At 30.4% G+C, this 21,537-nt stretch overlaps 3 protein-coding genes across 3 annotated transcripts; 2 read left to right on the forward strand and 1 right to left on the reverse strand.

Moving 5' to 3' along the window:
• Positions 1-1,252: 1,252 nt before the first annotated feature.
• LOC113871748 (trihelix transcription factor PTL-like) lies at positions 1,253-3,759 on the forward strand. The gene is made up of 2 exons (XM_027508849.1): positions 1,253-1,716; positions 2,652-3,759. The coding sequence occupies exons 1-2, from the start codon at positions 1,253-1,255 to the stop codon at positions 3,757-3,759; spliced, it is 1,572 nt and encodes a 523-aa protein (XP_027364650.1).
• Positions 3,760-8,919: 5,160 nt separating this feature from the next.
• LOC113872464 (cytochrome P450 77A3) lies at positions 8,920-11,155 on the forward strand. Its single transcript, XM_027510038.1, has one exon. It carries the CDS (start codon positions 9,095-9,097, stop codon positions 10,631-10,633), a length of 1,539 nt encoding a protein of 512 aa, XP_027365839.1. The 5' UTR covers positions 8,920-9,094; the 3' UTR covers positions 10,634-11,155.
• Positions 11,156-17,929: 6,774 nt separating this feature from the next.
• On the reverse strand, positions 17,930-21,156 carry LOC113873018 (E3 ubiquitin-protein ligase ATL76-like). Its single transcript, XM_027510959.1, has 3 exons — positions 20,529-21,156; positions 20,257-20,354; positions 17,930-18,829 (listed from the first exon to the last, which is right to left on the reverse strand). The coding sequence occupies exons 1-3, from the start codon at positions 20,688-20,690 to the stop codon at positions 18,397-18,399; spliced, it is 693 nt and encodes a 230-aa protein (XP_027366760.1). The 5' UTR covers positions 20,691-21,156; the 3' UTR covers positions 17,930-18,396.
• Between the last annotated feature and the right edge of the window lie 381 nt (positions 21,157-21,537).

The following is a 21,537-nucleotide window of genomic DNA, read 5'->3' on the forward strand; positions in this document are numbered from 1 at the left end:
AAGCTATGATTAAGATAGAGAATTGGTTTAAGTTAAATTAAGCCACCCTCTACCTCTTTGTAACTAAATAGTAAGCAAAGTAATAAAAAAAGTATTATTACCCACTCAAAAGGTTTTACCAGGAAGAATGAGTCTCAAGAGCTGTACATCCGTCACTTTAACCAGTGCAGGCATAGAATTTAATGGCGTGATGCTTTGCCATTTGTCTCTCTCTAACTGGCAGGGTATAGCATTACAGGCATTCTGCTCAATCACTTTTTCTTAAGAGAATTTAACAACAATATTTTTTGTCTCTCTACATAACTTATATATAATGTTTAAAATATTAAGAAGGAACAGAATAAGCTACACCATTTCATGGTAGTACTTTTATATCTCGTAGGTATGGAAGAAGATAGTGTAAGGAGAACTTATAATTTATGCTTTACCAACCATTCAACAAAGTACTTCAATCCATGCTACTTAATCACTTCCTTTGCCCTTCTCTCTCTCTCTCTCTCTCTCTCTGATACTCTGAGCTAGAGTGAGTCTAACTTTTAAGAGTCGCGGTAGACTCGGATCCTGTCCCCCTCCCCCAAAAGTAATAATAATAACAAGTAAACAAAAGAATCAATATCTAATTTCATCTTTGACAATATGAAAAATTCTATTCCTATACATGTGTTTCATGATTTTTTCTACAATTCAAAAAGGTGAGAAAGGAAAGTCGACTAATATGATCAAATTATATGTATATGAATTACAAAAAATAGAATAATTTTGAAAAATTTTATGATTAGTTTGATAGTTTTTAATATGCAAAAGCCAATCACACATCTTAATCATCCATTAAATTAAAAATCTATTTTAATAAAAAGTTATATTTAATTAATAAATAGTATCAGTTAGACTAAAAGAATTCTTAAATGAATCTTTAAAAATAATAACCTAGTTCATTGAACTAGAAGTTTAATATTACTTGAACATCTAAAAAGTATTGTCCTATATAATTACTTTTATTTTTTATACATGTTTCTAAAAAAATTTCAAAATAAAATATACTAAAAATAATATCCTACTTTAAACATACAAAGAATATTTTCATTTTATATTTACAAGAATTAATGTGTGTGCCATCAAATTTATCACATGAAAAAAAAAATTAAAAAAAAAATCTGATTTCATTGACAGAATCAAGTAGTAGTCGCGAGACTCTTCTCTCATCCTCTGTCTGGTGTACACTTTCTTTTCTCTCTCACTGTCTGAAGTTCAGATGGGTGACCCATATGGGTTACAGGAGGATCTCCGGCGACTTATATCAGCGAGAACCCATTTGAGCACCACCAACACACATCTACTTGAACCACTGTGTGTCCACCATGCTCTAAGTGCTGTTGCTGCTTCTACTACTCCGCCCAATACCTATGACCCGATCATGGATGCCAACGCTTTCTACCCTCGCTCCTTCACTCACTTCACACACCATGACTATTCCTCTTCTAATGTAAACGCCACGACTTCTACTACTGCTGTTGCTGCTGCCACTGTCTCCGATCATGCTACTACTACTCCATTCTGCAGCATAGAGAGTGCAGAGAAAGGGTGGCTTGGGTTTGATTCCGGGAACAATAGGTGGCCCAGACAAGAGACCCTTTCACTTCTTGAGATCAGATCTCGTCTTGATTCCAAGTTCAGAGAGAACAATCAGAAAGCACCCTTGTGGAATGAAATTTCTAGGTATTTATATATATAAAATACTCTTAACACATATATTGATGTAGTAAACTTAAAAAACCCACCTTTGCTTTTGTGTTTGTTTCCCCAGTGAATGAGTAGGGAAAATGTTATGGTGGTGACTATAGTGAGGAATGAAGAAAGAAACATATATGGTTGTTGTTCTTCCTGTCTTTCTTTTTGTCTTGCTGATTTTGATTTTGATTTTTTGTGTGTGGGTGGGTGGGTGGGTGGGAAGGGGGGGGGGGGGTCTAATTCTCTCTTTGTGCTTGAAAATGACAGGCCATTACTTGCAGATAACTGGGAGATCCATGTGCTTTTTATTATCTATTTCTAGTTTTGTCCAAGAAATTTCACTGACTCAATGTGAATACTTTGCGCTGGTTTTTCTGTGAGTAAATCATTATGGGTGCAAGGAGTTCTCTCCCAGAAAGCCTGCCTTTGTTTTGCAGTCCTATTAACCTAGATGTTTTGCTGAGCTAGCTAGGGCTATGAATTGGAATTTATTTTGTTAATTCAAACTCAGAGATAATTGATGTTTCTGACAACTTTTACCAAGAGAGAATGTTTTCATTATTTTAATCCTCTGGCATTAAATATGAATGGTTAATGAAGAAACCTTGGATTTATATATAATTATACGAGCATTAATTCCATCACATGCATGATTAAAAAAAAAAAGACTCGTGGTTATGTTTCATTAGTTATTACGATTTTTAACTCCCCAAGGTTTCAACTATGAGGAGATATTATTGTCCTATTCTTTTACGGTTTTACCCCAAATTTAATCCAAAAACAAGAGGGTCGAAACAAAAAAGAAAGAGGAAATAATGTGGGGGGGGGGGGGGGGTTGTGATCGATGTGCCAATTAATCTTCTCATCCTTCACGTTTTATACATAAGCATTAAAATATATAGCTGTGTGATCTACGTGTTTAGGATAATGGCTGAGGAATTTGGGTACCAAAGAAGCGGAAAGAAATGCAAAGAGAAATTTGAGAATTTGTACAAGTATTACAAGAAGACCAAGGAAGGAAAAGCTAGTAGACAAGATGGGAAGCACTACAGATTCTTCAGGCAACTTGAAGCAATATGTGGAGAAGCAAATAATAATGATGCCTCGACTCCAGATAAAACTCACCGAGCTGGTGGAAACACTGCTAACATTCAAATACCAAGCTTGACAATTAACCAAGATCACAACGGTGACGTCTCTAATAATAACATAAAGTGCTCAGAGAGCCTCAGCATCTCAAACTCATCCGAATTTGAAACATCCTCATCTGAAAACAATGATGAGGATCTTTCAGCTGTTGCTTACATGATGAAGCAATCAAGGGAGAAGCAGAAAGGGTTAGACTTAGACCAGAAACAAAGTGGTCATAGGAGGGTAAGAAAAAGCTGGAGGGCTAAAGTGGAGGAGATAGTGGATTCCCACATGAGGAAGATCATAAAGACTCAAGATGCTTGGATGGAGAGAATGTTGAGGGTTGTGGAGCAAAGAGAGCAAGAGATGGCATCTAAAGAGGAAGAAAGGAAGAGAAAAGAGTCAATGAGATTTGACCAACAAGTGCATGAACTGTGGGCTAAAGAAAAAGCATGGGTTGAAGCAAGGGATGCTGCATTGATTGAGGTTGTGAGGAAACATATTGGGATAGAGCTTGAAACATTGCCATTGTATGAAGCTATGGTTGAAGAAGAACCACCAAATAAGAACAAGAGCCAGGGAACTATTGATGCCAATGAATATCCCAGTGAGGGTGTTGATCATAGAAGTAGTCGATGGACCGAAATGGAGATTTCAAATCTGATACAGCTAAGGACTGGTTTTGAACAACGACTCAGAGAAAATGGGTACTTAGAAAATGGCCTTTGGGAAGAAATAGCAGCAAAACTGGCTTGTTTGGGGTTTGATAGGAGTGCAAGTGAGTGCAAGCAAATATGGGATGAGATCAGCATGTCTCTTAGAAGGACAGTGGAGTATGATAGTGCCAAAACAAGGCCTTGGTGTTTGGGACTTAAGCTGACGGATGATGATGATCTTTGACACATTCAAGTAATTTTAACGCAGGCATCAGAGAGGTTAAGTGTATATGACACTTACTTTAGAGTTCTGAGCTAGCGTGAAAAGGAAACTTGTGGGAGAAACCAGCTAGGGCGTGAAAAGGGTTATCAATAACTAGGAAGTAGCAAGTTTGGCTCATTTGAATATCACAAGGTATATAGGTCTAGGCCAAGTGTTTGACTATATATATCTTAATATAACGTATGAGGACTCGTGCTTCAGTGTAAGCATTGACATTTAATTGTTGTTTCATTTTAGTTATGTCCATGCATCAAATGCTAGAGTTCAGTTATTAATTATGAGCTTCGCAAATTCTGATGTTTTGTTTATTAATTATCGATATATGTTTAACTGTTTCAGTTTGTAAAATAGTACAATAATATCCTGTGTATTCGTGCGGCAGCTGGTTTAAATTGCAGTTTTAAGTTTTTGATAAAGCTCATCGTTTATCTGGAGAAGGATTTTAGACTTCTAAGAAGAGGAGAAAAGAAAATTAAAGATGGGAGAGAGAAAGAAAAAGAAATAAAATAATTGGTTACAGGAAAATTGACCATTTGCATTTGGATTATCATTTCATATACAGTTTTGCTGTTTAATAAATTGTTAAAAATGAAAACTATAAATGATATTGTATAATATTTTTTTAAACATATACGTTTAAAAAATACACCCCATAGCACAAAACAGCAATTAAATTAAGGTGTTCTCATTTAAATGTTCACCTTTTCATAAATATTCATGTCTTTGTGTTTCATTATTTTTTTCTTTTAAAGCTTTTCATCTTTCCTGCTCTCTCTCTCTGCCATTTTTTTTCCTTGCAGGAAATGACTATTAATTTATCTGTGCAGCTAGGAAATTAATAACTTCAGATGTAAATAAGGCAGCACGAAAATGAAATAAACATGATAATTATGAAGACGTATCCCTGAACAAGAAAGATGTGGTCCAGGAGCAAAATATTATGTGGTTCTTATAAATAACATTTTATCATGAATCAATTTTTTTTATAAAATTCATACAAATGAAATTAGGAGTTAAACTTAAATAATTATATCATTTAATAATTTTTTTATAGAGTCTAATGTTGACTAATCCAACTAATAAATAATTTTATATTTTTTTTACAATGATTGTGTATATAATTTTTACTTGTTTTGAACATTTATAAGAATATTATCCAAAATTTTATATTTTAAATAAAATATTATACGTTTAAATAAAGTAATAAAGTGAAGTAGTTATTTATTTTATTTTTATATAAAATTTATAAAGTTAATTTATAATAACTTTTAAATTAATAACTAATTTAATTAATCACACACCTTATGAAAAAGGTTATTAATAAGCAAAAATATTGAAGTTTTACATTTGATAAGAATGGATACTTAGTTCATTTATACAATGTTTTTTGTGAAATATTTATTTATACATTGGCAAACAAGGGTTGGGTTTTTCAAATTGGATTTTATCAAATTTTTTTTTCTGTACTCTTGTATTAATGATATATAATATATATAGCAAAGGAGAGATGAAACAAGTCTGGTGAAGTAAAAACACTGTACATTTTGACTACAACTGCAAAAAAGAGAGATTATTTTATTTTATTTTATTATTATTGTGGTCAGGGCCTGATTATATTATTTGTCACTAACAAGTGATAATCATACAAACAAAGTATATCTAAGTTAAAAAAAAGTAGATTTGGTGAAGTTTATTTAAGAGCCATGAAAGGTGAAAAGGAAAATGAAGAAAAGAAGCGTACATGTGGAAGAACTTTATACTTCTGGCAGAGAAAGGCAGAAGTCAGCTAATTTTATGCCAATGCACTTAACTCGATGAAACTCAATTAGAAATATCTTTTATGGGGAAAAATATGTGACCATTCTTGTGAACCCTAATTGGTTATCTTTCAGGTAAAAACATAACGTAATTAGTATAGTTATAGTTCTGTCGAGTTATCAATTAGGCTCGTATAGTCTCTCTCTCTCTCCCATATTGTGTATTAGGTCTTTAAAATGCATAAGAGTAGTCATTTATTTAAAAATGCTACTGTTAATAGATAAATAATGTTTTGATTTTTTTTTTCTGTTTTCAAGGCATTAAAAGTATATATGTATTCCTTTATCATAAAGTATTCAGAGGAGTGATGTATTAAAAAAAATTGAGAGGGGTATATAGGGTACTCCATTACTTTGATATATATATGTATAGTTAAGTGAGTTGATCTCATTTTTGTTGAGATTTGTCTTTGGATCATGAGCAACCCATCCCGCACGAAGAGCTCGCTCAACTTAAGCCCAACACTTCAATAAAAGAAAACTTAAGATCAGCACTAAAAATAAAAGATGATTTTGTTAAAGTTAAATGGTGAACAATGATGCTGGCATTCTATTCTTAATGAAAAATAAATTGCCTAATTAAAATATGGTTAAAAAGAAAAATATTAATACTCAAAAAAATATTTTTTTTATAAAAAGATTAATACATTAAAAAAAATTAGCTTTATTAATAGTCAGTTGCACACTTGAACAACTATAAAAAAATTTATTAGAATTTTTCTCAACATAAACCTCTTACAACAAAATTTAAGTAATGAACAATTTTAACATAAAATTCTACGTTCCACAACATCATCTTTTTATAGAATTTTGGAGGGGGGCTTTTTTTAATAATTAAGCAAATAACTAGATTTATCTTCTTTTATAATAATGAAGAGTTTAACTTGAATTTGTATGAAAAGATTGACTTTAATTTATTTTTTTTACGATGGTGAAGAGTTCAACTTAAATTTATTTTTTCTATGAAAAATTTAATTTAAATTTGTCTTCTAATAAATTTAATTTTTAACAATTTTTTTATAGATATTACTGCAGATGACATAAGTTTTACTTGTAAAAATGTATAATCTTTAATTACACTGTAAGAGTATTTTTAATTGGTATTTTTAAAACATATAGAAAAAAAACTCCAATTATGCTACCAAAATCAAAACGTTTGCATTGGACTAAAAAAACATGATATGACGACCTCATTAATTAAAAAACAAAATGTTTCAGTTCATGTTAGATCGCTAATTAACTTGTCATAATTGCATTCTTTTTATAAATAAGGAAATGCATTTCTTTAACGTGTATTCTAATATTTTTTATAAATTTAATAAAATAAAAAATATGATAACATTTTTACAATTACACTTACGTAATTGCCTTTCTGTTTAAGTTCCAAATTGAAGCTTGAAAAAGGGAAGAGTAATCGTCGTCCAGTGGCGCCGCACAGTATCACTTTCTCTTGGTTTCGAAGTTGTCGTTTGGGCCTAAAACTGCGTTTGGACCTTTGCAACTTTAATTGTGAGGGGGTTCATGCAGTGCCCACCGACAAATTTGGCACATTACAAGAGTTTTAAGGTAATTTCTAAGTAATTAGCCACAACAATCATAACATCTTGTTGCAAATAATAGTTATATTATGTATTACGTTAAGTGTAATTATGTTAAATATTTTTAAAATATATATATTTATGGTAATTTTTTTAATTCAAACATTTTTGTGCTCTTCATACGTGCGAGTTTGACTTTACCACTATAATTGTTTGATTCGACTTTGGTGACAAGCTATTTTCATTCTTTCTCTTTCAAGACCCTATGATTTAATTGTTAATTACAATTTGTTAAAAGTAAAAGCAAGATCGTAAATTCATTTTGTTTAATAATTTCATTGATTTTCCTGTCCTTCTCTTTCAGTTGATTTCTTCCCTTTTTATCTTTTTTTGTTCTTTTAATTTCTAAGCACACTCTTAAAATACACTTTAATGAAATCTTTATCTAGCATAACAGTGTAATTTTGATTCACAGTTTGAGGAAAATGCATTCTTTTTCTTTTAAAAAAAACTAATTCTTTTATTAAAATTATAAAAAATTTGGTTAAAATAATTTGTTTTTAACTTTAAAAAAAATAACAACTATAATTATCTTTTAGAACAAGAAAACACTATCAAACAACATGTATATCAATAGGTTTTCAGCTTAACAAAAATATTTTTGAATTCAAATTTCAGTGAATAAAATTAACAAATAATTTAACTTGATTTATAAATACCAATTATACAATAAATTATAAGTAATCTAACTACCAAATAATACATTAATTTATATAGACTTGCTTTTTCATCAATTATTTTACTTATTTATCACCATCAATCAAACAAATATTAATCATTCATTATTTGGTAGAATGAAAAAATAAAATAAAACTATTAAAGTGTAAAAATATTTGTAAGAAGTAACAAAATAAAGACGCAAAGAGTGATATTAATTAAATGGGTTTTAAAATTGCCATACCAGTTCTTTTAAGTGAAACGATAAAGAACATGTTTAGTTTTCTGTTTGAAAGTTTCAAACTAGAGTTTTGTCATTTGTTTATATATTTTCCTTAAAATATTCCTACTTCTTTATAATTATTATTAAGTATGCATCAAATAAAAAAATATTTTATTAATTTCAATTTTAATAACTGAGTTTAAATATACACAAATAAAAAAAATTTATAAAGAAAAATATTATATTAAAATTATAAAAATATAATAAATACTCCACTTTTTAATAAAATTTTATTATTATTAACTGTTTATTTTTAATCTTAAGAGTTGAAATCAACAAAATTTATAAAAAATTAGTATATATTTATTATTTAAAAATTTTATAAAATTATAATATAATATTGGATATAAACACACAAATCAAACGTTTGAATAGCTTTATTCCTCATCTTTGGTAAGAGGATGTTTGGGTAAAAGTTAGAGGTTGACGATGGTCCCCAACTCCCAAGTAACTTTTGATGGCGAAGCAAGAATGTGGCGTTGACCTTAATTTTAATTTGGTTGCATGTTGAGTGCATGGCAATTACTGTGGTCAGTAATGCATTTAATGATTTTAATCTCATAACTGTGAGCCGCACCATTTGTTTTCTTGTGTTTAGTCATAAATATCCCATCACCTCCTTAAAATGATGGCATGTCAAAGTTCTTCAACTAAAGTGGTTGAGTCCATTAACTAGCGGTCAGCATCAGAGCCTTATGTCACACACACTTTATTTAACTTACTAGCTAGCTAGCTCAACCTACCCTCAACACAATTTCCTAACCATTGTTGCAGTAACCAAAAGTACTTATACACCTCACACCTACCTTCTCTGTTCACTTCAAAGTGCTTTAATTAAACCCACCTACAATTTCACGCTCCCTTCCATTCTTATACCCCCTGTGTCCCTCCACTTCACTTAATCAACTCTTCCATTTCTTCTCTCTTCAATATCTCTCAAAATGACAACTTTTTCCTCTTACTATCATCTCATCTTCACTGCCTTAGCTTTCTTTGTATCCGGCCTAATTTTCTTCCTTACCCAGAAAACTAAATCCAAAAAGCTCAACCTTCCACCAGGACCCCCCGGATGGCCTATTGTTGGGAACCTCTTCCAAGTTGCACGTTCTGGGAAGCCTTTCTTTGAGTATGTGAATGAGATGAGGTTAAAATATGGCTCAATCTTCACTCTCAAGATGGGTACACGGACAATGATCATCCTCACTGATGCAAAGCTAGTGCATGAGGCTATGATCCAAAAGGGGGCAACCTATGCTACAAGGCCTCCGGAGAATCCCACAAGAACCATCTTCAGTGCCAACAAGTTCACTGTGAATGCAGCATTGTATGGCCCAGTTTGGAAGTCACTGAGGAGGAACATGGTGCAGAACATGCTGAGTTCAACCAGGCTCAAGGAGTTTCGCAGTGTTAGAGACAACGCAATGGACAAGCTCATCAACAGGCTCAGGGTTGAAGCTGAGAAGAATAATGGGGTTGTTTGGGTTCTCAAAGATGCAAGGTTTGCTGTGTTTTGCATACTTGTGGCTATGTGTTTTGGGCTTGAGATGGATGAGGAAACAGTGGAGCGAATAGATCAGGTTATGAAGACTGTTCTCATCACATTGGATCCAAGAATTGACGACTATCTTCCAATTCTAAGTCCATTTTTCTCAAAGCAAAGAAAGAGAGCCTTGGACGTTCGCAAGGAACAGGTTGAGTTCTTAGTCCCTATCATTGAGCAAAGAAGGAGAGCAATCCAAAACCCGGGATCAGACCACACAGCCACAACATTTTCCTACCTTGACACACTCTTTGATCTTAAAGTTGAAGGGAAAAAATCAGCACCCTCTGACGCTGAATTGGTCTCACTATGCTCGGAGTTCCTTAATGGAGGCACAGACACAACAGCAACTGCAGTTGAGTGGGGCATTGCACAGCTCATAGCTAACCCTCAAATTCAAACAAAGTTGTTTGAAGAAATTAAGAGGGCGGTGGGAGACAAGAAGGTCGATGAAAAGGACGTTGAGAAAATGCCTTATCTTCATGCTGTGGTGAAGGAACTTCTAAGGAAGCACCCTCCAACACACTTTGTGCTCACACATGCTGTCACTGAGCCTACCACTTTGGGAGGCTATGACATACCCGTTGACGCAAATGTTGAGGTCTACACTCCAGCAATTGCTGAGGACCCCAGATATTGGTCCAACCCGGAGAAATTTGACCCTGAAAGGTTCATTTCCGGGGGTGAGGAAGCTGACATAACTGGAGTCACAGGAGTCAAAATGATGCCTTTCGGGGTGGGAAGAAGGATATGTCCTGGGTTGGCTATGGCCACGGTGCATATTCATCTCATGATGGCTAGGATGGTGCAGGAATTTGAGTGGAGTGCATACCCACCAGGGAAGAACTTGGATTTCACTGGCAAGTTGGAATTCACTGTGGTCATGAAGGAATCTCTAAGAGCAGTCATCAAGCCAAGAGGAGAAACACTGCAGTTGTAAATTTTTGCTGCTTTTGGTTTTTTCAAATCATTTATATAATATTATAACTATATATACATCATCATGTTTGTGGTTAATTACCATACAACTGCAAGTTTCATCTCATCATTATATATCTTAATTGGTCTTGTTTGTTGGAGAAATTTGTTCTGGAGTTGTCATAAAATGGATCTCTATTGGATTTTTACAAGTTGTCTTAGTTATGTATGAAAGTCCTTTTTGGAGCAATCCACGTCTAATTGTATACATAACTTTTCCTGTGAATGAAGTGAATGCTTTTCTCAGTTTCTTTTTTCTTTTTTTCTTTTTGGCTTTTAGAAGGCAAATTATGCATAAGTGGTCTTTGCTAGATGAAGTGAAAAGTTGTAGCCAAGATACAAGAATTTTGAGGTAACTGTAACTACTAAGGCTCTGATAGCATGAAGTAGTTGAAGAGGACAAGTAACTTGCAGGTTAAAAGTTTTGCAGAAAACGTGATGTACGAAACTGTGTGTACCCACAATATCGCACACAATGACAGCAGTATTTCAAATAATTGCTTCTCTCTCTATCTCTCTCCTTCACATCACATATTTTAATTTTCAATTTTACAAAATTTACTTATTCAATAAATTTTTATTAAAAAATATTTAATATTATCAATATATTAAATTACGTAATACTTTATAATCTTTAAAATTTGTTATATATATGATTTTTTTTATGTGCACTTAAACACTTATTAAAAATATATTATTATATATAGATACAAAAATTTATATAGATATAAAAAAATGAACTTACATAACCTTTCATATTCAGCATAGAGTGGATGATATTTTGAATTTATGATTTTTTTAGTTCAAGGTTAAAAAATTTTGCTCATGATTCATGATTTTTAGTGGTTCAGAAGAATTTTATATACCCAAAATTTCATATTAAATAAATTGATTTCAGACATTAAAGTAATATAATCTTACATAACTGTGTCAACTCTGATTGAGACTTTTGTATTTTTTATTTTAAATTTATTTATAATTATATGAGCAATACAATTTCTTGTTATAAAATTTAATTAAAATATATTAATTGTGTAAAAAATTCAGTATTACATTCATTCATTTATTTTCACATCACTGAAAATGATCATCCCTAATTTGATAACTCATGATAAAAATAAAAGATTTTTGTAGTGTTTCATAAAGATAACCTGAGACAAAATGCTCTCCTTTTTGGAGTTGAGGGGACAGAATGCTTTAAAGAAGTAGTCTCTCCAAGCACAAGTGGTCCAGACACCTCCTTGTCCCGTCCAAGTTACCTCTGTACTTGCTTTCCATCTTAACTCACTTCACCAGAGAGGACCTCAGCTTCCAACACCCAACTTTCAGAGATTCCTCTGTCAACCTTAACTTGTACTGTCACCAAAATCACCACAAAACCTTAACCTTGTGCTACTTCCCAACCACTGTTCTTTAATGTCTTAAAATTTTAAACTTTTACTTGCAATTTTGACTTATCTAAAAGATCGATGTGGTTATGTTGCTTTTGCTAATGATATCAATCAATTAACTTAGCTGAAGAATCGAGTGACAGGAAGTTTAGATTGGCATTAGAATTTCATAAACTTATTTATTGTGTTTTTGACTCTGCAGTTAATTTTAACGTAACAATGAACATATTATGTAATATTTGTGGGAAATTCTGATATTCTTTATTCTTTTATAATAAGTGTGTTAGTTTAAAAATATTACTTTTGCATAAGTGATTTATATTTTAGTTTGAGCCATTGCTTGAAACAGATTAAATAGCTAAGATTAAAGGTTAAAAAATTTAATAAATGCAGAGGAGTTATGAGTGAGGCACCTAAGAGGGATAATAATGTAAAACTGATATTTTGGATTCTACATAAATCAATCTGCATAACGTAAAACATGCGTAAAATTTTTAAATTTTTTGCATAAACCAATCTGCAGAGACCAACACATAAGTGTATAAAGCACAAATCATAGAATTCTAATATCGATGCATTGTATAATTTTAAAATTGTATGTAATTAAGTCTAATTTATTATTCTTAAAATTTAACTATACAAACACGTGTTTCTGAAAATAGAATTACTATAGATGAAAATGTGGTCTTTCTTCATTGTAACTCAGTATGTGGTCTTTTCTTGTTTTCCTCCATGACTTCCTCCACAATTTTCTCTTAATCACATGCACCACCTTATCAATCAAAACTGGGTTTCAATCTGTATAGCAAAAAACAAACTGAGATATGGTTGGAAAAATCTCATAGAGAAGGAAAAGACCTCCAACAAAGCCAAGAAGAAGATGAAACGTGGTTGAAAAAAAAGAAAAAATGGAGAAGACATACAAAATATATGTATTTTAAAAATTGCAACTTTCTACGTTGATTTTCTAGAAAGAACTAATGTAAAATATTTTTTTGTACATAACTACTTTTACATCAGTTCTCTCATAAAAATGATGTATAAAATATTTAAAAAAAAAAACTTTCTACATTGGTTATGTGAAGAGAACTGGTGTAGAAAATTATTTTTTTTACGTAATAATTACTTCTACATCGGTTCTATTGTCCAATTGCTGTAAAAAACCCCAACCTCATTTTCAACATAAATTTGGATAACTTGTATATCAATTCAATTCTATAACCAATGTGAAAATCTTTATGTATAATATTAAAAGAATGCAATACACGACAACGGATCTGTCCTATGGGTGTTGTTAAATGTGAAAGCATGGATTTGCATGCATTACCATTTTTGACACCTTAGTTCATATCACATTTTATTGCATTTGTACACCATAAATGGCTCCATCTTCGTAGAAGAAAGGTAGTAGTGCATAAACTATTCTACCATTGATAAATATTGTCTTTTTTTGTTTTTAGTATTTTTTTTTCTGTAAACTATTGTACCTATATTGTCGAAACCTGCTACTTTGCTCACTTGCTCAATCCATGGAGCTTTTGAAAATGTAGTGCACCTAGGCACATAAAAAATGAGATGAATACAGAGGTTAAATGAGCATCCTACACCAAAATGGTGCCCCATGTAGGTCTTCCCCAAAACTTCCGAGTAACTAAGGTAAACAACGTTAAAAAAGCACTCATTTTTATACCAATTTTGAAAGAGCAAAGAAAAATAAGATGTTTTGTTAATGAGAATAAGAAAGTGTTTATAGCTGTAACAATATAAACAAAAATACTCACCTGAACCAGAGGAACATGTATATAGAGAATACGGAAAATTTTACCTTGTTGAAGATTACGAAGGTCTCACAATGACCATAATATTGAATTTACTAATATATTCTTTCAAACATATTACTTGTATCACGAGTTACTTCTCTTTCATTTTTTACCATTAAATTTTTATCAATGGTTCATAATGCTTCAACGCTTTTTAAAAAGACACATATCCTTTACTTATTATAAAAGAAGGGAAAATATTAGAATTCATTGATATTTGTCTTTAAAAATACTGAGTATTTTGAGTTCAAGACAGTTACTTCTTGAGGTATAACCTTGTTATTAATTAATCATTGTTTTATTTTAATTTAAGAGTATAATTAATAAAAAACATTCTTTGATATTTTGATACTTTAGTAATTTTATTTTATTTATAAAATTATTGAATCTTTTATTTATAACTTTATCCTTAATAATATTTTAATTCATATACAAAATCTTAAATATTAAAGAAAAACAGAGCAAATACTTTACTTAATACTTTCTGGAAATATATATTCTTTTATCAAAGAATATAAAAATAAAATTTTTTAATGATAAAAGAAACAAGCACAAACTCCGTGAGAACGTACGGGATCAAAACTCTCGCGGTGGCCACACATATAAAGAAGCTCATACATTCCATGCCAAAAGTGGAAGGAGTTATGACAAAAAATAGTAAATGTAAACATTTTTTAAATTAAAAAAATTATGCATTATTTATAAAAAAATTAGTAGATAAAATTTATGTTAATATATTATTTTATATCTTTTATTTTGAAATTTAAATTTATTTATTTGAAATAATTTTTTTTTTTAACAAAACCTCTCTTCTTAATTAACTCCTTGAATGAAGGGGAAAAAGGAGTGTGGCATGTGAGTAGTGAAGACTTCTGAGATGCTTAGGCATAGTTGTGTTGAAGGGAAATATGAAAACTTTCTCTCAGAATTGAATGCTTTGCAAAGATGCAATGAATACAAACAAATATAAGTGTTTATAAGAACTTCATTATTACAAAAAAGGACAAATAAATAGTAAGAGAATTGGAAAGCCATACAAAAGATATTGCAAGAAATTAATTCAATTCACATCTTCATATTTCACATGTCATGCATGATTAGAGATAGTTGTGGGTTATATATCTTCTTTTTTTTTTACGTGTTATAGTATTTATATCCACTTATTTATATTAGTTAATTTTTATATATAATTCATGAGAATAAATTTTAAAATAATAATTTTTTTAAAATCTAAGTAGTTTAGGAGTTTTTTTTCTCACGTTCAATTATTTTTTACATCATCGTTAATTATTTAAAATTATATATTTATTATTAATAATTATAATAATTATTTTAAAATAGTTATTCAATAATTTATAAGTACAAATTCTTAAATGATAATTTTTTTCTTTAAATGCCAACACTTTTAGTAAGTAATTTTCTTTCTTTTGATATATCTGCACTAAACATATTTTTAATTGATTATTAATTTTATATTTTAGTTTTTTATAGTTTATTTTTATTTTAAACCGTATCTCTTTATTTATTTTTATTTAATTTAATAAATATTCATTATTAATAATTATGATGTTTACTCTTTTTAAAATTTAAAATAATTATATACTATATTTTTATTTATTTATTCAAATATTTTATATTAATTTAATTAAACGTATGCAATGTATGAAAAAAATCACCATTATGTATAAAAAATTGTTAACTTCAGTATTTACTGTTTAGGATTGAATTTGATCAGTTAATAATAATAAGATTTGATTGAGAAAAATATTAATTATATTTTTATATTTTCATTATAATAAATGCATTATTTATTTATAATTTTATATCTTAATTGATGTATTATTTTAATACAATTTTTATTATATAATAATATTTATACTTTACTACTTCACAAAAAGTTAAAAAATATTGTATTTAATTAACAAATTACAAATAAAAAAATAAATACAAAGATTTAAATACTTAACAAATATAAATATACGAATCAAAAGTATTATTAACACAAATATAAAAATGAATATTATAATATCCAATCCAAACCTTATCAGTTTCCATCTTTATTCATAACCTACTTGGTTAAATGAAGGAGACATTATAGTCTCATTGCATATAATAAATGTCTAATAGTGATTTGTTATGAAGTTTAGGCTATGAACTTCTATACAATAAAGATTTCTTGACTTCTACTTTTCTGGTTGTTTGAAGTGATGGCACAACAATTTCCCCTACGTCACTTATTATCCATTTTCGGTCAATTAAGGCTCCCAATAGTGAACAAAGTTCTTCCATGGGCATGTGGACCAAAATCTCCTAACTTTGGAGGCATTTACTTACTCATTTATACTTTTTAACTAGAAGGGTTAATTAAAATTAATCCGATTAGGGTTTAGGAGAAATGCACTTGAGGTTTAAAATATTAAAATTCTTTGGGTTAGCTTGCTTCTAATTAGATATTTTTGGACAAATTCAAATCAGACTAACTGGAGAAAAGTCAATTTAAGTAAACTCAAGTAAGTTTGTGTTGAATATTTGAGTTGTGTGTCTTTTAGAATTGATTAAAAAAAAAGAAAAAATAAGATAAAAATAAAATAGATTACATAGATCAATTCCAAAAAAAAATTAAAATTTAATCACAAATAATTTAAAATATCGCAAAAGAGTGTCAGTGAGAGAGTAATAATTCCTGGATACTAATCAAAGACTGCGGAATGAACATTTGGAAGAACTACAAGAATAAAGGCAATCAAAATCAGAAGTGTTTTTTGGTAACAAAAACAAAGTTTTGAATATCAAAAATAAATTTGTACAGAACACAATTTGTTATTTTTAATGAACCCAATATTTTTCATCAAAGAATTATTTCAGTCATTTTCCATGCCTGCTTTAATTTTATTATTATTAAATTAGTGCAGGATATGTCCTGGTTAGAAAAAGGGCATACAACTTTCAGAAAATGACTAGACATGTTTAGAAACTACATATTCAATATTAATTTTAAAAATCATTTAACATTTTTCTTTAAGAAGAAAATTATAAAATTATTAGCATTTTGTTTTCATTTGTTTGGTTTTACATTAATATTTAGCATTCTATTTTTTTAATAAAATTCACAGTATTCTATATACTTTTATCCAAATTTAATTTTGTAAATTTTTAGTTGTTACAATCATTTTTTTTAAGCGTTACCTAAAGCTCTCAAATAATTATTTTTCATTCAAATAATTAAATTTATAACAAATTAAAAAAATACACCTGAGATATATCAAATTGAATAACAAATTTTTAAGTAAGAGTGAAAGAAATAAATATTCATCATTAAACCATGAATTATCATATGTGAGATATTGTTTTTCTCCACTCAATCAACTCCTTAGGATTAACTATTAATTCATATGGCATTTTAAAATGATCAAAACTATTAAAAAAATTTAAATTTTGATTATCCATATACAGTTTCATAGTTAAAATTTATTTCTTTCACTTCTCATTAAAAAAGTAATCTTACTATATATACATAGGAGATACAGCTAATGAGAAAGTCTTTTTTTTTATTCAAAAATAATAAATTTAAACCTTACAAGTATATATAATCAGGAATTTTTTTTTTAAAGTTATATGATCAGTTAACAAAATTATATAAAATTTTGAATTATCACACAACTTTAATATTTTAATTTTAATAATTTATAATAAAATCCAATAATTAATTTTTCAAAATTCTCACTTTATAGAAACTTAACTCCTTGTTTCTTGAATTAACATACCTTTGGTTGTTAATCATATCTTTGAGCGATTCATGTAAGTTTCACATTACTCTCTTGCACTCCCCATTCGAATGACAGTAACATAAACTTTTAATGTTAATTGAACAAGAGAGAGAAATGAAACAAAGAATGGTTAAAAAAAGGATCACGTTCTACCTATTAAGAGAGAAAATGACTGAAGAAATTATGAAAACAAAAAGGTTCTAATTCCTCTGTTTAAAATCATTTATACTCTGCCTTACCTTGTCCCAATCCCAAATAGATAACTATCATATTTTTTCACAGGAAATTGAGAACCATTATTGTTGCATCTTCCTTAAAAAATAAAGGAAAATAATCTCCAACCGATCCTTGCTAGAATAACTCAATGTTACAAAAAGACAAGACACATTGATTGCACTGTATGAATTGCATTAATACAAAGGTGTGCAGAGGGAAAGACACAGCTGTATCTCTACTTGATCTTCAACTAATTCTTGTCTTGCAACTACTACAATTCGGAAGGAAAGAGAGAGAGAAGGAGGGAGTATCAAATACTAGCTAGTATTGAGGATCAAGAAAGAAAGAAAGAAAGAGGAAGAGAATAAAGGAGTTGAGGGAGCTTTCTGCTATATATACAGTAAAATAAAAGAAAAGATGTTAACCATCCTTCAGGATGCTATTGCATTTCACTCCAATTTTAGAACATTAACTTCAATCAATATGTGACTTGAAAGTATCAAATTGAAGCTTCAACTTCCATGAAGCAGATCAAATCTGGAAATTTGATGGGCTCTCAACATGCTTCTTCCTTTCATCTTTAATGAAATCACCCTGACTTAAACGGGTGACATTGTCCATATCAACTGCTCCACCACCCTCGGATGGAAAATGATCCTCGTCTGTAGGATTCACACCATGGTTATCAGGGGCTCTTGACGACAATCCGGTGTCAGCCATCATGCAGTGATAATGATGAGTGTCAAAGGATTCAATGCCATAATGAGGTTGCAAAGAAGAGCTGAACAAGGGTTGCATCAATCGCTTTCCCTCAGGAAATTCACGCAGTGATATTCGACAAACAGGACAAGTGGAATTCTGCTGCAGCCATAAGTCTATGCAGATCACATGGAAGGAGTGTCCACAATAAGGGAGGATTCGCAGTGTATCTTCCCCTTGGTACTCTGAAAGGCAGACTGTGCATCTGCAAATTCAATAAAATTGAATGTTCAAAATCATGAACCAAAATAATGGTGAGAAAACTCCAAAACCTAATGCATTCTACAAGATTTACATGAAACAAAGGGGCTCAACCACTTCCCCACCTGTATTCCGATATCCAATATGAAGAACACGGTTGGGACAATGCTTCTTTCATTAATTTAGGAGCAGTGAGACAGACAATATTTATGGACTTGAATAAATTGCACTGACCTCCAACAAGGTTTGCCTTTGTTATATGCATATATTTCCCTCCTTAAGTCCTTGTCATAATGTATTGAAGATTACAATGAAGGGGATATTTGTATTTACAAAACATTCAAAGAGATTTGTTCAATATGAACTTAGAAGATATAACATGTTATTGTTAATATTGTTCTTCAATTAAATTGAAGTTTCATCTCAATAACTCACGTTGATTTTCAATAGGTCAGTCATCAAATAAAATTATAATTTAATGGTAGAGCAGCAATAGTAGTGCTTATGGTATTGCACTTAAGTTTTATCCATTGAAATTTGTGCCTCTCTCTCCTAATAAATATTAGATACTCCCACCTATTTATTGTCTACCAAGAAAAAATACACACAATGTTTGAACATGATCATGTCATGTTAAAATTTGACATGAGCGGATACATTCCCATGCGCACACACAGACGAGAGAAATTACACTAAAATACAAGCTTCAGGGCCAGAAATCAACAAAATAGGCGATGATAGCACAACGTAACCAGACAAACTAACAAGAATTAGTTCTAAGCCACTGGAACACATATCAAATAAACTTCACTTCAAATTATCTTTCATTTTAGGAATTTGGATTTCTTTCAGAATAAAAGTCACTTGAAAAAATCAATAAAGATTTTTTTTTACTTCAAAATATGCCATACTAGTTGATATCTCAGCAAAATAATTAATTCACAATTACACCTAACTCTTTTAATAAGGGTATTTTAGTAAAAAAAGATCACCTTGTGATAGTATTTGGTACTATTAATAATTTCTTAAGATATGTACAATATCTTAAAAAGATAATGAAAAACGAAGAGAGACGCACACATTTCAAAATTAACAAACATGGGAACAGACATGTCATCCGAACCCACAAAACAAATGGGCATAACCCCTTATAAGGTGCTTAATCTTCTTAAGCTTAAATGTCATCCAATATCCACGTTTTCCAGCAATATCTGGGGTTCACATCTTCATTACAAATCCCTGTCCGTGCAATTCCTTTTAACTTAACTGAATTAGGAAGAAACTGCATTTTTATTTTTTGCCATGAGAGTATTATACATTAATTAACAGGAGAAATTTTACTACTTAGTACTACTCTTCACCAATCAAGTGGAAATTATATATATAAAAAACTTCTATTTAATTAAATCAGAAACAGAGATATGAACATACTGAGAATTTTCTGCAGCAGCAAAAAACTTGTCACTGTACTTCTTTGTTGGAAATTTAGCTACAGCTATGCGTTCAAGACCATGGCAACCTCGCTCCATCTAAACACACAGGAAAAATGTCTAATTGATAAATCCAATGCAAAAAGAAAAAGAAATTCAATGGGAAAGCAACACAAAGTTTGCACTGGAATTTACATATCAACAACCCAATTATAAACCCCAATAAAAAATCAAAAGTTTTAAAATTAACTTGAAAACTTAAAAAATGTTCACCATGCTGAGATTGGATCTGGAAGCAATTATGGGAAAGGATCTCCTTGAAGCATTCAAGTGAATTCGAGCGCAGATGAGCCTGGTGCAGACGAAAACAATGAACATGGTGCTCACCGCAAACCCAATCACAGTCATCACCAAGTTAATTCCTGAAGAAATCATTTTGTAAAAATTTCCCAAAAATTGATAAACGCACCCTGCAATTTCAGATTCCAGAAGAAGAATCAAGGAATCCCCAATTGAACACTCAACAGACACCACCAACACCACCCTCCACCGTTTTCAGAGAACAGAGTTCACGAGACTGAGAAACTGAAGTGGGTTTGACACGGTGGCACCCAAGATCCATGCTTTTTTTGGTGGGTATGGTGTGGAGTGTGAATCAGAGAATGGTGTGACAGAGTGAGGATTTGAACTGTTGTATTGTCCCAATGACAGGGAGAATGAAAACCCTAGAAGGCATGGTGGGTGGGTATGTGGCAGTCAGAGTGACAAACACCGTGATTGGATTGATGAAAAGATTGGAGAGATCTAAGGGTAATGGTGGTGATAATCAATATTTTTGAGATCTAAGTCAAGTTGCTGTCAGGATATAGTCATAGAACAGAGAAGAATGTGGTTTTTATTTCATTGTGGTGTGATCCTTTTAGTTTTAGCTTTGAGGATAATGGTTAATTTAAGAATCATATTTTTGAAGATGAAGATTGATTTTATTAATTCAATATGATAATGATGATCAAGTGACAATCAAGTTTGAATTTAATAATTGAAAATTCTTTAAAACATATTCATAATGTTGGGATGTAAAATTATATTAAAACAGCAGGATTTAGATACTCCATTGTCAAATCTGAACAGATGCCATTCACGAGTGAGTACTGTTATATCATTATATAATATATTTTTTATTAATATTTTATAAAAAAAATCTATTAAACAAATATAATTAATGTCTAGAAAATATAAAAAAAAAACTTTCTTACTTTTTTCCTTCAATAGGTAAGAAGAA

Source organism: Abrus precatorius, unplaced genomic scaffold (genome assembly GCF_003935025.1).
Source record: "Abrus precatorius isolate BTA unplaced genomic scaffold, Abrus_2018 Scaffold7, whole genome shotgun sequence".
Taxonomy (NCBI): domain Eukaryota; kingdom Viridiplantae; phylum Streptophyta; class Magnoliopsida; order Fabales; family Fabaceae; genus Abrus; species Abrus precatorius.

Coding starts and splice junctions, on each gene's coding strand:
- LOC113871748 (XM_027508849.1), top strand. CDS start 1,253: ATGGGTGACCCATATGGGTTACAGGAGGATCTCCGGCGACTTATATCA. Junction 1,717..2,651: donor TTGTGGAATGAAATTTCTAG/GTATTTATATAT, acceptor CTACGTGTTTAG/GATAATGGCTGAGGAATTTG.
- LOC113872464 (XM_027510038.1), top strand. CDS start 9,095: ATGACAACTTTTTCCTCTTACTATCATCTCATCTTCACTGCCTTAGCT.
- LOC113873018 (XM_027510959.1), bottom strand. CDS start 20,690: ATGATTTCTTCAGGAATTAACTTGGTGATGACTGTGATTGGGTTTGCG. Junction 20,355..20,528: donor CCAGATCCAATCTCAGCATG/GTGAACATTTTT, acceptor CTGTGTGTTTAG/ATGGAGCGAGGTTGCCATGG. Junction 18,830..20,256: donor GCTGCTGCAGAAAATTCTCA/GTATGTTCATAT, acceptor TTGAATTTGCAG/ATGCACAGTCTGCCTTTCAG.